The sequence below is a fragment of the Arabidopsis thaliana genome, chromosome 3 (genome assembly GCF_000001735.4).
Source record: "Arabidopsis thaliana chromosome 3, partial sequence".
NCBI classification, from domain to species: Eukaryota; Viridiplantae; Streptophyta; class Magnoliopsida; order Brassicales; family Brassicaceae; genus Arabidopsis; species Arabidopsis thaliana.
This window is the reverse complement of record NC_003074.8, coordinates 20,599,940-20,615,971: the sequence shown is the minus strand read 5'-3', so window position 1 is coordinate 20,615,971 and position 16,032 is coordinate 20,599,940. Positions and strand designations below refer to the sequence as shown.

General features: G+C 35.4%; 5 protein-coding genes across 5 annotated transcripts; 3 read left to right on the top strand and 2 right to left on the bottom strand.

Annotated features, from left to right (window-relative positions):
- Positions 1-39: 39 nt before the first annotated feature.
- On the bottom strand, positions 40-3,279 carry AT3G55580 (Regulator of chromosome condensation (RCC1) family protein). Its single transcript, NM_115415.3, has 11 exons — positions 2,966-3,279; positions 2,771-2,844; positions 2,595-2,679; positions 2,410-2,523; positions 2,086-2,322; positions 1,699-1,929; positions 1,317-1,360; positions 790-972; positions 594-684; positions 449-492; positions 40-364 (listed from the first exon to the last, which is right to left on the bottom strand). Exons 1-11 carry the CDS (start codon positions 3,204-3,206, stop codon positions 242-244), a joined length of 1,467 nt encoding a protein of 488 aa, NP_191117.1. The 5' UTR covers positions 3,207-3,279; the 3' UTR covers positions 40-241.
- A 2,021-nt stretch (positions 3,280-5,300) lies between these two features.
- On the top strand, positions 5,301-5,806 carry AT3G55570 (cytoplasmic tRNA 2-thiolation protein; the record flags this gene model as incomplete). Its single annotated transcript, NM_115414.1, has 2 exons — positions 5,301-5,349; positions 5,526-5,806. The coding sequence occupies 2 exons, from the start codon at positions 5,301-5,303 to the stop codon at positions 5,804-5,806; spliced, it is 330 nt and encodes a 109-aa protein (NP_191116.1).
- A 1,325-nt stretch (positions 5,807-7,131) lies between these two features.
- On the bottom strand, positions 7,132-7,230 carry AT3G55566 (uncharacterized protein; the record flags this gene model as incomplete). The annotated part of the gene is made up of 1 exon (NM_001125372.1): positions 7,132-7,230. One exon carries the CDS (start codon positions 7,228-7,230, stop codon positions 7,132-7,134), a length of 99 nt encoding a protein of 32 aa, NP_001118844.1.
- Positions 7,231-9,321: 2,091 nt separating this feature from the next.
- Positions 9,322-11,356, top strand: AGF2 (AT-hook protein of GA feedback 2). Its single transcript, NM_115413.4, has 2 exons — positions 9,322-9,728; positions 9,906-11,356. Exon 2 carries the CDS (start codon positions 10,136-10,138, stop codon positions 11,066-11,068), a length of 933 nt encoding a protein of 310 aa, NP_191115.1. The 5' UTR covers positions 9,322-9,728; positions 9,906-10,135; the 3' UTR covers positions 11,069-11,356.
- A 2,486-nt stretch (positions 11,357-13,842) lies between these two features.
- Positions 13,843-15,994, top strand: AT3G55550 (Concanavalin A-like lectin protein kinase family protein). The gene has a single exon (NM_115412.3). It carries the CDS (start codon positions 13,899-13,901, stop codon positions 15,951-15,953), a length of 2,055 nt encoding a protein of 684 aa, NP_191114.1. The 5' UTR covers positions 13,843-13,898; the 3' UTR covers positions 15,954-15,994.
- The last annotated feature ends 38 nt before the right edge of the window (positions 15,995-16,032 follow it).

The window sequence follows — 16,032 nt, the reverse complement described above, 5'->3', positions numbered from 1 at the left end:
CTTTTATGGAGATAGGATAGTATGTTCATACTTCATGCATAATACTAAGTTGGATGAATAAAAGCTAAACATTCATTTTCTCATACAATTAACAAATGAAAACTGACTTGTGTATGTACAATGCGATACTAAAGGTCTACGTGTATGTAGAAAAAGGTCAAAGCTTGACAAAAGAACAAAAAAAAAGAATGAAAAATCTGGCATTTGCTCTAATTAAACCCTAACAAAAATTCGGATGTGTTCATAGAGTTGGTTGGCCTAGAAGCAGAGTATGCCACCAACCGCATGCAATGTTTTTGGGGAAGCAATCTTTGATTCTAACCTCTGCAGGTGCATTCCTGTCAATCACATCTCCTATACCCAACTGTTTCAGACAAGACACAAACTACGTCATTCAATGGAACGACAATAACAATTCAGAAACTCCATATGGTCTTTCTCTTTTTACCTGTCCGTATTTGTTCCATCCCCAGCAGAATACTCTCCCTTCATCTACAACAAACAAAAACACAGAGCAGTTTTTTTAAGTTTTAAGATGAATCACTTTCCTAGCTAACATGAAACTGAATCTAGTCTTTGGTTAAATGGGTTACCTGTGATTACAGCTGTGTGGCGAGCCCCGCAGGAGATGGTTTTGACGTTTACGTTTTCCAAATTTGGAGCCTCCAATAGTTTTGGAAGAGTCTGAAAGATCAAATGACTTCAAGTTTAGTGGCAGGGCCTCTAGAAATAATCAGATTAGCATTTACTAGAATAGCCAGGGAAACAATATAGTTCAAGATTTTTTACCTCAGCTTGATCACAACCAGTACCTAACTGGCCAAATTGGTTTCCACCAAACGCATAAACATCACCATCCGATGAAGCGCAGGTCGTGTGCCATAGACCTGCAGCCACTTCTTCTATTCGGATTCCCAACAAAGACGACACACATGTAGGACTTAGTTCATCATCTGTACTTCCTTGGCCACACTTCACAGAGCAACAAAAATAAAAAAAATCAATTACTTCCACATACCCAACAGAAAGTGAAAATATTAGCTGCGGATGTATAACAAATGAAAGTTTCAATTATCTTTTCCAGTCTTATTTTAAATGCAGACTAGCATTTTTCCCTAATTCTATGTTTTATCAAACCTGAATCCTGTGTTGAATCTATGTTTTGGTATATATAAAAAAACATTTTGAGAATTAGTTCAACACTATGATGATTAGCTTTCCTCAACATGTGTGTTCAGCTGGAAGCAAGAATCTTAACTCATTCAAGTTTCAAGCATATACTGTAATAAATAAAGCCAGGGATCGATCGTGCTCACCTGTCCATAAAGCCCCCAACCAAATGTAAGGAGCGCTCCAGTATCTGTCCACAAAAAAACTCATTCGTATTATATGCAAAGCAAGTATTGTTCTTGTGATAAATCCTCAGATAAGATATGTCAAATTGTCAATCTTTTCCAGGTTAAAGGGTCGAGAATTATTGGGGTCTGTTCATAGTTATATAAAGGACCCCGAGAAGGCTAACAAGTGAACCTTAACCAAGGCATAGTGCGGAAATGAGATCATATTTCAAAATCCTAAATCCTGATGACAGAGTATAAAGATTTATCTAAGGTTGAAATGCGTTGGTTTCAGTGATTTGGATTTAAACAATCATAAAATAAATGACTAACCACAAAAGCAATATGGTGAGAACAATACCTGTAATCACAGCACTGTGTCGCCCTCCACATGCAATTTTTTTTACATAACTTCCAAGAACTCGGCCGCATTGCACTACTGAACTCATGTTTACACCAGAACTGGTGGCTTTTCCATAAGAAGAAGGCTCAATGCATGGAATAGGATGAGGAGAGGAGACTAGACGTACACGAGAGCCCAATCCAAGCTGTCCTTCTCCTCCATAACCCCAACCCCACACCTGTCCAATATCTGGACTTCAGAAAAAAAATTAGGATGCATCAAGTGATTATTATAGCACACCAAAAGCTCTTTAGCTTAATGGATACCGCCACTGATATTTTTTTCATAATTGATAACCAATGTACCTCATTAGTGACATGGTGTGTGAAAAGCTAAAAATCTCACCTGATAATGCTAGAGTATGACGACCACCAGCAGCAACACTAACAATCCTAACTCCTGGGGCCAACGATACAAGGCAAGGCAATGCCGAGAGGTCAATGTTGTCAGACTGTGATGAATTTTCAGCAGCTTGCTTTGACGGTGAAATCCTCCTTTTCTTTGTTGGCTCCCCTCCACCTCTACCTTCAACTTGAGAAGACGTTCCACCACTAGATTTTTTCCCTTGAGAACTAGAACTCACTGCAAAAAGAGTCACCATCCTTCACATTCATCCTCAATGTTAAAAAAGAAGATAGATTTACAAGAAAGAATCAAAGAAAATTTGACCTTGCTCTGTCGAGAACGATATGTTTCTTTCACAAGAATCTCCATCTACTTGTCCGAAGACTCTCCCAGTGGGTATACATTCCCTCCATCCCCATGTATAAACTTGTTGATTCTCTGTATTCAATAAGACAATTAAAGCTATGAACTTGGACACAAATGTCTCTGTAAGCTCATGAAAATGTTACCTGTTACTGCCACACAATGAGCCCATCCAGCTTCAGCTTTCTGTACACAAACCTCTGGAGGAAGAGGAAATGGCTCTGGAGTCTCCTATAAACCAATAAAATCGAAACTAACTAAAACTCAAATTTCACAAAGAAAAGAAAATCAAAATTTCACACTTAAGTTAAGAAAATCTAACCCCGTGTTTCCCAGATGTGACGTAGCTTTGACCTAGATCATCTGTAGAACCCCATGTAATTAGCTTCCCTGACTCTGTTTTAACAAAAACCATATCATTCAACTTCAAAAAATTACTCATGATTTCAAATCAGATAACATTTTATGAAATTGATTCGAAATGTGAAGAACTTTTCAATTGAAAACATTCTATCACCTGCAGTAGCCATTGCGAAACCGCATCCACCACCAGAGACATCTTTCCATGAACTTTCGACTGCCGGAGGAATCTTTACTTCGACTGGTGACATCAGAGGAGACCGTTGCGGTGAAGCTCCGGGTAAGTAACCCCACATGTACACTACTCTCTGGGAAACTACTTCTTCTTCTTCCTTCTCCTCTTTTGGTGTGGCGGCGGCGCTAGTTCCACCAGTCTCCAATTTTCCCTCGCCATTCATTTTTCTCAGTTTTGAAAACCTGACGAAGAAGAAAGTAGAAAGGAAACGACGAATCAGAAAATATCAGTTTTTTTGTTCCCAGAGAAGTTGACGTGTATTTATCTAATTAGGACTGCGAGGTTGATGGGCCTTTTTTCTTGTGTGTGCTGTATTTCAAAATAAACCTTTATAGTTTTATAATCTTATATTTTATCCCGACATTTAAATTCATATCACTAAGACCCTCTTCCATGGTAAAATCGAAACATAGATTTGTGTTCATTGCTTCATGAGGTCAAGTATGGGGAAGAAATTGACTAAAACGTAGATTTGTAAAACAGTATAAAGTTTGGTGAATGATGATTTTATTTCCAATTATTTATTAGATTTTTTTATAAAATAAAATATATTTCTTTGGAGGAATGTTGGTCAATCGATTATAGAATCCTTCTTTACATAATAACTTCATTTTCCTCACTTGTGATCAACCAAAATATGATCTCGTCAATTTTTTTTACATTATTTTTTTCTTATCTAAAAAAACGAAAAACCTCAAAATTTAATTATTATTACGAAAAGACGATTAAGAACATAGTGATTTAAATGTTGTTGTAATAATATTTTGAAAAAGATGCAAATTAATGTGAATTTGTACCGATTTTATTAAATCAATGTCAAACAATTCAATAATAGTGTCAATTATTGTAATTGATATAACACCATGTATATGTGTATCATTTATTTTGAGTAATTTAAATTAGTACCATTTTTTATACTTTAATTAATATAATATTTTTGTTTTGTAGTGATATGAAAAACAATTAATTCGAAAAACAATATAAAAAATTTCTATCTTGATCAGAATTTGGAATTCTCAAAAGTTGTTGGGTTTAGGTGGAGAAGCATTTGAAATATCTTATCTTCATCGAAAACAAAACCAAAACATATGAAATATCTTGGGAATTATGTGAGCCAAGTAAAATATCTCTTTGGAATATATATCTTGTGACATATGTTGTAAGCCAAGTAAATATCTCAGTGGAGTATGTGGACCAAAGTTTTCACTTGATCAAATCCATTTTTGTTAAAACGTTATCTAAAAATATATTTCCAGAAATAGGCTTTCCCTTTAGAAAGTGTGTTAAGACACGACCTTAATTCTATTGACGAATGATTGATAAGGAATGACAAAGGAGTTTATACTTGGATCAAAGAATAGGGGCGAGTTACGAAAGTATCAATAAGTTTGGGGTTGGTTCCAACAAAAAAGTATCATTATTTAGGAACGAGAGTAGCCACGTAGGATAAATCACGTGGGGACTAAACAGACAGGTGGCAAAATGTGAACCACTAAGTTTATGACGAAATCTAAGCCAAGAGTTTGTGACGAAGTTTCTGGAAGTAGAAGTGTGGTTTTGGTCCTTCATATGTCGGCTAAATTAGCCAGTGGGGTTCGTTTAATGATTGTGATGACACGTCGCAGGCTTTGAGTCACCATGTGGGACCTCTCAAGAACCTGATCCTAGCCATCACTGCTTTGTCTTATTTTTTTCTTAAGTTTTTTTCTTTTTGTGAAGAACAACATATGCAATTAGCCAAGAACAATGTGTTTGGGTTTATGGGTGATTTTATTCTTTAGAATGTTATTTGTAGATGAGAACTGTAAATTAACCCTACAACACAGTGTACACACTTTAATACAAACCTAACAAAATTTTACTTTAAACCAATTAGGTTTTACATTTTTATTTCAAGATTTTGTATATTTTCGTAATATTAACTAAGAAAAATCATACCCATAAACGGAAACACAAAAATTCATAGTATTTAGTATGATGACACATTCACAAAAATTTTTAAAAATAATTTTGCTTTAACTTTTTGTATGAAGAACTACCTAAATTTCAATTCATGCTAATGAAGAAAAACAACAGTACAACACCTCATGAATCATGATATACTTAAAAGTTAAAACCATAGATTTAGGCATATAAGTTTACAGTAATCTGTATTCTTAATAAATTTAGAACGTATGTGAATCGAAGTTTTGTTTACATTTTAAACTCCATCCGTACGTGTGAATGATTAGTGTTATCCAAAGTTATGATCACAACAATGTTTCCATTTACACATGTTCATGCGTTTAACAAAGGCAATGAAGAAGGTAAACAAACGGATCCGTGTGACAAAAACTCACACGTTAAGTGTGTAGTTAAACCACCGCTTGCAACACCTTTATATAAATAAGCCTCAAGAACATATATAAACACATGCATATTTACACACCAGAAGCAAGAACAGAACAGGAAAGAGTATTCTTCAAATAATAATATTGTACAGTATATATGGATGTTGAAAATGGCAAGAACGGTGAAGGGAGTGTGTTTCGCATGCCTCTTCATTACCCAAGATACTCCAAAGAAGATTACCAAGACATGCCAGAGTGGAAGCTCGACAGGGTTTTAGCAGATTACGGTTTGTCTACTTATGGTGACTTGGCTCATAAGCGTGACTTTGCTATTGGAGCTTTTCTCTGGATTTCAACTCGTAATCCAAAGCTTTATCAAGAAAAGTCCATCAACTCCAAACTGAAGAAAGATACAAAATCAGCTCATGCATAAGGTTTTTACTACTACTAAGCTTAGGTGTTGGCGATAACCAAATTGGTCTATGTTATGCTTACCAATATGATGTAATAAACATGTAAATCAAGAGTCTCGTAGAGCAATGTTTGGAAGCAGTTAATAACAAGGGTCAAGGAAGTTAAGTGGTAATTTATCGCCTTGTGAAAACAATTTCAAAGTCTTATATATCTTCATTAGAATATCGCTCTTGAACAAACCAGAACAGAAACTACTTGAGGGTGACAACAGAACCGCAAGGCTGGTCTTAAGAGTCTAAACTAGGAGTTTCAGAATTTTTAGGATTTTCGACTATAATAATATATCAAACTTTCAGACTAATTCTCTTAATGATTCACTAGGACGATTTGTTCTTGGTCTAATTGTCTTCAGTGTCACCAGTTCAAGCTTTTTTCTCCCTCATCTGTTCCAAGTTTTTTCTGCAATTTTATTAAAAATGGGAACAAAAAGTATTTTGGGTTTTCAGGGCCCAAGAAGCAGCACATACTCTAACCAAACCCATCAATGATTTACAAAATTTTATTAAAAGTTGCAAAAATAGACCTACGCGTTTATATCCTAGTGAATTAAGAAAAGTTAAAAGCATTTCTTTACGAAACAAAGCTGATACTCCTTTTTAGCTTTCTCAATTCTTGAACAACACAGGCTTTTTAGGTAGTTCTTCATTTACGTTTTGGATTTTAATTTATTTAAGATTGAAACCGTAATATATATGTGTATCTTATAGACAGTGATTTCTCCAATTTTAGCATCCTTTGTCTGTTTTTTTAATCTGTGAGAGTACATCAAACCATATCACGAGTTTGTACTATTTTTAATAGGCTTATCTTTCTTGTAATTAAATTCATAGTATAAAACTTATCTATAAATCATCAACCTTCAGTTTATAACTCACAAGCAATTATACAACCCAATTATAATTCATTTTATCAAGTGATATGATCCATGAATCGATGACTCATCTTAAGATCTCGAGTTTTTTAGTTTAATCAACACTACTTTTATTTTGGACACATCATTAATTACTTAGATAATAGGTACCTTCTAATTTGATTCTAACATTATTTATTAGAAATGAGTTTCTAGCATTTGACTACGTACCACTAAAGGGTTTCAATCGCAAACTTAACAGATAATCCAAGAAATCATGATGTACGTTGTTTATTGTTGTTAACTTGTTATATGTAAATAGTTTTTGGTCCAAAATAAAATAAAATTGTGATTTTTATTAATGAAGTCGGTTTATAATAAGTAACATATCACAGTATAAGATCATCATAAGCAAATTGAAAATTTCAATTATTTTAGATTTGGGGCGCATGGGGTGGTCTTCCCCAACTCTTTGGCGGTCTGTCACCGGGACTAGTGTAATCCACATGAGCAAACAACGAACCTTTTAGCATACACTCCTCTGTGCCACATTTCCCCTTCACTTCCAATCCCTTTTATACAACAAAAATCATAATAGAATTAGTGTAATTCTATACTAAGTACTAACTAATCTACGGGAAGCGGCATGCACATATATATATATATCTTTGTTATGTTTTAGTTTTAATGTTCATCATTAGTCTTTGAAATATTGTTTTGAAGACTTACGTGTGTGTTCAATGTTTTTATATATAAATAAAAAAAGATAGATGTGAAAATCGATCTAATTGAGTTAATACCTGTGAGTAAAGATTCGGATCTGGCCGGAGCAAAGGAAGTAATAACGATGAAGCACAGAAGTAAAGTTGCAGCTAGAAGCAAGTTTGTCTTTGCCATTTCTTTTTTGTGTTAATAATTGTATCTGTCTATGACTCTATATTATGTTACGAGGGGGAAGAAGAAGCCAATTTATAAAGATAATGAGTGCATGTGTATTTAATCAATAGAGATTTTTTTTGATAGACATATAATTAATAGAGATTTTTTTTTTTGGTAGGCATTTAATCAAATAAGCATATATTTCCCTTAAAACATTAAATAGAAGAATACCTGAGTAAAGAAATTTGGTCACAACCCCAAATCTGCTCCAAACAATAATTGAACTATATTAGTGTACCAAATAATAATAATTGAATTAGTGTAAAACATTATGTATGAATATTTTATGTATGATATGAGTTATCTTCTTGCAACTTTTTCAGTATTGTGAAAGAAGTTGACGATAAAATAACAAAATATAATTTATAACTCATATAAAACTGATCTACAACTACAATCATCAACTTCAGTCCATATATAACTCATGTGGCCTTATTTGTTTGATTTATGTTTTTTACCTTGCATATATTATATCTGCAAACTATTAACACCAACGATTTCCACGTGTTTTCTTTTCATAGCACATTTCAAATGTAATACTTAAGAATCTTTATGAGAAAAATAATAATTACTTTACTTGTACCCTAATATATAAACAAATATAGTAGTTGTTCATATTCTTATGGAATAACATTTGCTATAAAACTACCTTTGAAATGTGCTATGAATTATTTGTTTGGATTTAACAAATCGAACATTTATGTTTGGATTTCTTGCTAGGTGTTTAAATGGCATTTTATCTAGATTGGGTGAGAAAGAAGATACATAAATGAGAGAGATATAGAGGTAGGTATATTAATAAATAGATGAATTTAAAAGGCGACAAAAAGACATAAATATATGGTATAATGTAACGTTCCGTTCTAGTGGCCATTGGGGCCGGTGGTGTCCTTCTTTTTTATTCACTTCATTAAAGAAGTGAACCAAATTCATTATTTTTAGTAGTATATTATTTTCTTTTTGACATCAAACCTAATTTATTAGTATTATTTTTAGTATTTGATATAGTCAAACAAAATATACAAGGAATTAAAATTCCAATTTCTCAAGCGGGAAATCAAATTTCAAGATAGGGTATATATGTGAAGTTTTTGTCATCAAATTGTCGTCATCGAATTCAATGTCTCTAAATTCTTTAGCAATTTTTTTCTTTCTTTCTGGTAATGGGTTTATCCCTTTAGCATTCATAACAGATAGTCAAATGTCACACCACTCTCTTTGCATATAATCCAAAACATATATGGGTTAATGAATTTTCAAAAAATAACAGCCCTTATTTGGATCTTACAATAAATGTACGTTTTCAGTAACCATTATTTTCAAACGTTACAGCATCTTTTTTTTATTGTCTGTTTTTAACATGTTAATCTAGTTCTAAACTTATAACTGATGAAACTCGAAAATTAAACGACTAATTTAGCTTTGACAAAAAAAAAGAGCAACTAATTTAGTGTGAGTTGACAATGTTTATAGCTTAAACTTATAGTATTAGAAGTCTTTGTCTCAAGTTGTGTTTTCGTTTGATTTCTCACCATTATTAAACCAAAACAAAAGACAACTTGTTGCAATACCAGAAGTCCAGAACCAAGAAATTGACAATTGAGGTATTGGGGGTATTATAGTAATTTTAAACGGGTCCACAAAAGTGAGCAATCCAGGGGTAGTGAGAGAGAAGGAAGAAGAGACAGGCGTCTAGAGAAGCTCGCTCAAAAACTTTTGCACGAACACCTAAAAGTTCAATGGTCCAAAAGGACGGCTCTGGTCGAGAGAGAGAGAGAAGAGAGGACCGCTTCAGAGAACTTCAATCACGAAAGATCAAATCACAACCCCCTTATCGTACGCCTCTTTTCCTTCAGTCCTTTTTAACGTACGCATGCTCTCAATATTTTCCAAAGTACAATATAGAAAGAGACGGTAATAATAAAAAGACTTCATGACTTTCAAAGTACAAAATCCTCCTCCCCTGCCAAAAAAAAAAAACCCTGTTGGGTCTATCTTTCTCTCTCTGTCTTCTACTTCTTTTGATTTTAACCTTTTTTCAGTAGCAAGCCAAAAAAAAAAAACAGACAAAGAAGTTCCTTTTATGATAAAGGTAAGTTTTTTATATTCGAATGGGAAGATTTTTGTATCTTTTTTTGGAGGATTTTATTTGGTTTTTTTTCCTTATTTGATCTTAGCTTTTTGGGGAATATTGCTTTAAGGAAAATTTATTTTGTGCGTTTTCTTGTTCTTCTTGTAGATCTGATTCTTTTTTTTTCCTCTCTCTCAGGTATGATGATAGCAAACAAATGATACCCCCATGTCTTGTGTGTCTGCTTCATGCAACATGTTGGTTTGGATTTGGTTAATCTAAAAGTTTAAGATAAGGTTTTCGGATTCTCTTCCTGTCTTGTAATAGTTTCTTGTCGGAGAGCCATCAACACCAACTTCAACAAAAAAAACAAGAAAAAGAAAAAGATTCTCTTTCTCGTTTTATTTCCATTAGAGAAGAAAAAAAGAATGGCGAATCCTTGGTGGGTAGGGAATGTTGCGATCGGTGGAGTTGAGAGTCCAGTGACGTCATCAGCTCCTTCTTTGCACCACAGAAACAGTAACAACAACAACCCACCGACTATGACTCGTTCGGATCCAAGATTGGACCATGACTTCACCACCAACAACAGTGGAAGCCCTAATACCCAGACTCAGAGCCAAGAAGAACAGAACAGCAGAGACGAGCAACCAGCTGTTGAACCCGGATCCGGATCCGGGTCTACGGGTCGTCGTCCTAGAGGTAGACCTCCTGGTTCCAAGAACAAACCAAAGAGTCCAGTTGTTGTTACCAAAGAAAGCCCTAACTCTCTCCAGAGCCATGTTCTTGAGATTGCTACGGGAGCTGACGTGGCGGAAAGCTTAAACGCCTTTGCTCGTAGACGCGGCCGGGGCGTTTCGGTGCTGAGCGGTAGTGGTTTGGTTACTAATGTTACTCTGCGTCAGCCTGCTGCATCCGGTGGAGTTGTTAGTTTACGTGGTCAGTTTGAGATCTTGTCTATGTGTGGGGCTTTTCTTCCTACGTCTGGCTCTCCTGCTGCAGCCGCTGGTTTAACCATTTACTTAGCTGGAGCTCAAGGTCAAGTTGTGGGAGGTGGAGTTGCTGGCCCGCTTATTGCCTCTGGACCCGTTATTGTGATAGCTGCTACGTTTTGCAATGCCACTTATGAGAGGTTACCGATTGAGGAAGAACAACAGCAAGAGCAGCCGCTTCAACTAGAAGATGGGAAGAAGCAGAAAGAAGAGAATGATGATAACGAGAGTGGGAATAACGGAAACGAAGGATCGATGCAGCCGCCGATGTATAATATGCCTCCTAATTTTATCCCAAATGGTCATCAAATGGCTCAACACGACGTGTATTGGGGTGGTCCTCCGCCTCGTGCTCCTCCTTCGTATTGATTAGTTAGATAGGCGGTGGTTGGTGCGTTCTTTTTACTGGAATGATTATATTTTCCATTAGGATGGTTAGGCTTTTGTTTATTAAAGCTATCAAGTTTCTTTTTTTTTTACGGATAATTCGGATGACAATTAGCTAGTGTTTGTTTGTTTGTTTTGTGGCGGCTTTTCTGACTTGACTATTTTGATCGCGGATAGCTTTGTATGAAAGTGAATTGATTGTAGAATCGTCTTTTGAATTTTGATGTTGGAAAAAACCAAGCAATGGTGTGTGGCCTTTGCAATGGAAGCAATTACGACTATCATTCCTTTCTTAATGTCGGTAAGTAAGTGTGATTCTTTTCGATATTCTGCTGTTTGTTAATCTGTGTCTTTTAATTGTTTGATACCTTTCTTAGATCTTTACTCTTCAGTCTTCATACTCTTACTTGTTGAGGCTGATTAGATTAGATTAGCTTTTTGTATTTGGCTCTATTACTTTGTTCTTCTTGAGCTTGTATGCATTAAGGAGATATGCAGGAAGATAGTTTAAATATTCTGCATTTTGAATCTTTAGTGCTTTTGACATAAGATTAGAGTACAACACTGGATTCTAGCTTTGCGGGCGAATAATGTTGTTTATCGTTTATGTACTTAGAGACTTGTAGCGAAACTTTATATTTTGCTAATAGAAAGTTTATTTATGCTGCATTTTGAATCTTAGTCCTTATGACATAAGAATAGAGCAATACAAAACCGGATTTTAGCTTTGTGGAGGATTAATGTTGATGAGGTTTTATGTGCTTAAAAGAGACTTGTAGAGAAGCTTTCTCATTGACATGTGTTTGTTGTTTTACTCTTCTAGTGAGCATTGTTTGTTAGCTGAGGAATTTCAACAAAGTTGATTTCTTTGGTCCCAAAAAGCATGATTTATCAAAACTGTGTTTTTCCCAAAATGTTTGGATCTTTGGCATTGTCTCTGGTCTTAAATATCCCTTTTATGGTATATCAAAAAAACATGAGTACGGAATATATGGTCCCATGATGACTAAACTCCGTAGCAATTTTGTATGTCAACGGCTAAGTACAAATTTGTTTTTCTGTTCACCGCTACTTTTGTGACATAATAAGGTGATATTTGTGAAAAATTGTTGTCCTTGTCCCGGTTTCGAATTTAATTGTTTTGAACTCAAAACAGTAAATTTAGAAAATTTCGCTCATCTGAATTTGTATTTCTCTGGTACATTTTCGTTATTAGTGGAATAGTGGTTATTGTCTTATTGATATGAAAACTAAGAACTAATTCGGATTTAAGGTTTAAGTGTAACTATATATCTGTACTTCTTGTATACAAAATATTCAAAACCGAGTGCTCGAGTTGCTAATAGGAGAGGATATCTAATTTCTTGGTTCAGATTGATTTATTTTGTTTGATTATAAAATAATGTGGTTAAATTAGGTTTAGATCTTTTGGTACGGATTCAGCTTCTAAGTTGGCCGGCACAATGAGGAGTTTACTGAGCCAATTTCGACCGACATAATTCTCCACTATGTGCTTAATGAAGAGTTATGAAATATAGAAAAGTTTCGAATTTTGTGATTATTCACTAAATTTTTTACTTAAGCATGTTCCTAGTATATAATATTCGTTATTTCATCATCCTACTATTTACATTTCAATATCAACCACAATCAACGGAAATCGTAATCCATTTTCTTCAGCTTTTATTATCTTTTAACCATTTTTTCCAACAACCCTTTTTCTCGAAGGACTTTTATCCTTAGTTTGGCCGTCAATCATCAATCCAAAACATAGACTTATCTCATTTCTTTTTTGTTTTTCCAGTGTCTTAGTTGATTGATTAATTGACTTTTTCTTCCTATCCAAGAATATTCTTCTTACTTATCGTTTCTGAATGATAATTTGTTCCAATCCAATAATTTTCAATGTCAAGTGGATCATTTACACAATCAATACTACATCTGTATAAAAACTTGAGTCATGACGATACTTTAGCTACTTAGCATATCTAATTGATGAATATTTATCGAATGGTGAAAATATATAAAGTTATTGGTTTTAGTATAGTACTTATTCCAAGATATCGTCATTGGTGCTGAACCACATTACTAAAATTGTGTCCAGACTGTAATGCTTTTGGAGTTACCCAACAAAATTATGTATTTACAACACTAACTAGATTTTAACCTGTGTAGGGTAATTTATTTTTATTGAAAACAAATATATTTTTAAAAAACAAATATAGTCACCATAAGATTGAATATCGATCGGATCTTATCAATCCAAAGATGTAAAAGAAGATAGATTATTTGGAGTTTTGATTTAGTTAACAAATTTTAGTGCGAAAATTATCATTTATACCGTTAAGAAAAATTAAATTATGAAACATGATCAACCCCCGATAACCTCTAGTAATACAGTTGTATCCGTCGGAAGAAAAAAAAGAATTATAAGTGGAAACTGGTAGATCGTTTGATTACTACTTATACAGTTATACGTACTTTCTTATCTATTAAACTAATCAATACCGACGATCTCAATTGATATTAACAACACCCAGAACCTATAATTATGGTACGTACTAACCTCGTATAATCGTAGTTTAATGGTAGATTTGAATTCTCTGTTTAAATATTAGATATCATAAAGTATCATCAGTCTAGAAATAATAACATGTTCCTGTATCACCAACATTATAAACAGTATCACATGCTTTCGTATCCTCACCATCTTCTTGACCTATCCTCCAAATAGATCATATATTAGAACTATAACCCTAGTACCTAAGTAGCCCTTACTCTTTTTACTTCTCTCCCAAGAAAACAATTCTTGATGTCTCAAACCTTTGCTGTCATCTTGTTACTACTCATCTTCTTAACACACTTAGTTTCATCTCTAATTCAAGACTTCTCCTTCATTGGCTTCAAAAAAGCCTCACCAAATTTAACGTTAAACGGAGTTGCAGAGATCGCCCCCACTGGAGCAATCAGGCTCACAACAGAGACACAGCGCGTGATTGGTCACGCTTTCTACTCCTTACCAATACGGTTCAAGCCAATCGGTGTAAACCGAGCTCTGTCTTTCTCCACGTCTTTTGCAATCGCCATGGTTCCAGAGTTTGTTACTCTTGGTGGCCACGGACTTGCCTTCGCCATCACTCCAACTCCAGATCTCAGAGGTTCTCTTCCTAGCCAGTACTTAGGCCTGTTGAATTCAAGCAGAGTTAACTTCTCTAGCCACTTCTTCGCTGTGGAATTCGATACTGTCAGGGATTTGGAGTTTGAGGACATTAATGATAACCATGTAGGAATCGATATAAACAGTATGGAATCGAGTATTTCGACTCCTGCTGGCTATTTCCTCGCTAACTCAACCAAAAAGGAGCTTTTCCTTGATGGTGGTAGAGTGATTCAAGCTTGGATTGATTACGATTCAAACAAGAAAAGGTTAGATGTTAAACTTTCTCCATTCTCAGAGAAACCAAAGTTGTCTCTTCTCTCTTACGATGTTGACCTATCCTCTGTTTTGGGAGATGAAATGTATGTTGGATTCTCTGCTTCCACCGGTTTGCTAGCTAGTTCACATTACATCTTAGGTTGGAACTTTAACATGAGTGGAGAAGCATTTTCTCTGTCTTTGCCATCTCTTCCTCGGATTCCTAGTTCAATCAAGAAGAGGAAGAAGAAGAGACAGAGTTTGATTCTTGGAGTATCTCTCTTGTGTTCCCTTTTGATCTTCGCGGTTCTTGTCGCTGCATCGTTGTTCGTGGTAAGAAAGGTGAAAGATGAAGACAGAGTTGAAGAATGGGAGCTTGATTTTGGTCCGCATAGATTTTCTTACAGAGAGCTCAAGAAAGCTACTAATGGTTTTGGGGACAAAGAGCTTCTCGGGTCTGGCGGGTTTGGTAAAGTATACAAAGGAAAGCTCCCGGGTTCAGACGAATTTGTAGCCGTCAAGAGAATCTCTCATGAGTCAAGACAAGGTGTACGAGAATTTATGTCTGAGGTCTCAAGCATTGGTCACCTCCGGCATAGGAATCTTGTTCAGTTGCTCGGTTGGTGTCGAAGGCGGGATGATTTGCTTCTTGTCTATGATTTCATGCCTAATGGAAGCTTAGACATGTACTTGTTCGACGAAAACCCTGAAGTTATCTTGACTTGGAAGCAAAGATTCAAAATCATAAAAGGGGTTGCTTCCGGTTTACTCTACCTACACGAAGGATGGGAACAAACGGTTATTCACCGCGATATTAAAGCTGCAAACGTTTTGTTGGACAGCGAAATGAACGGACGGGTAGGAGATTTCGGTCTTGCTAAGTTATATGAGCATGGATCGGATCCGGGGGCTACAAGAGTGGTTGGCACATTTGGGTACTTAGCACCAGAACTCACAAAATCCGGAAAACTGACAACAAGCACCGATGTTTATGCGTTTGGAGCGGTTTTATTGGAAGTAGCTTGCGGAAGAAGACCTATCGAAACAAGTGCGTTACCAGAGGAGCTTGTAATGGTTGATTGGGTTTGGTCAAGGTGGCAAAGCGGAGACATTAGAGATGTTGTGGACAGGAGATTGAACGGTGAGTTTGACGAAGAGGAAGTGGTTATGGTGATCAAATTAGGGCTTCTATGCTCAAATAATTCACCCGAGGTTCGACCTACAATGAGACAAGTAGTTATGTATCTCGAAAAGCAGTTTCCGTCGCCTGAAGTTGTTCCTGCACCGGATTTTCTAGATGCAAATGATAGTATGTGTCTTGATGAGCGCAGCGGTAGTGCAGGCGAGTTTGAAGATTTTGTGGATTCAGCTAGGTTTTATAGCGGACCGAATGAAACTACTACTTCGTCGATATTTTCCTTCTCCGGTAAAACAAGAACTGATCCAAGATAATTGGTTCTTTTAACCATGTTTTAGTAACGTTTCAAGCATAATATTTCACCATGAAAACAAGTAATCTGAATGTTAAAAT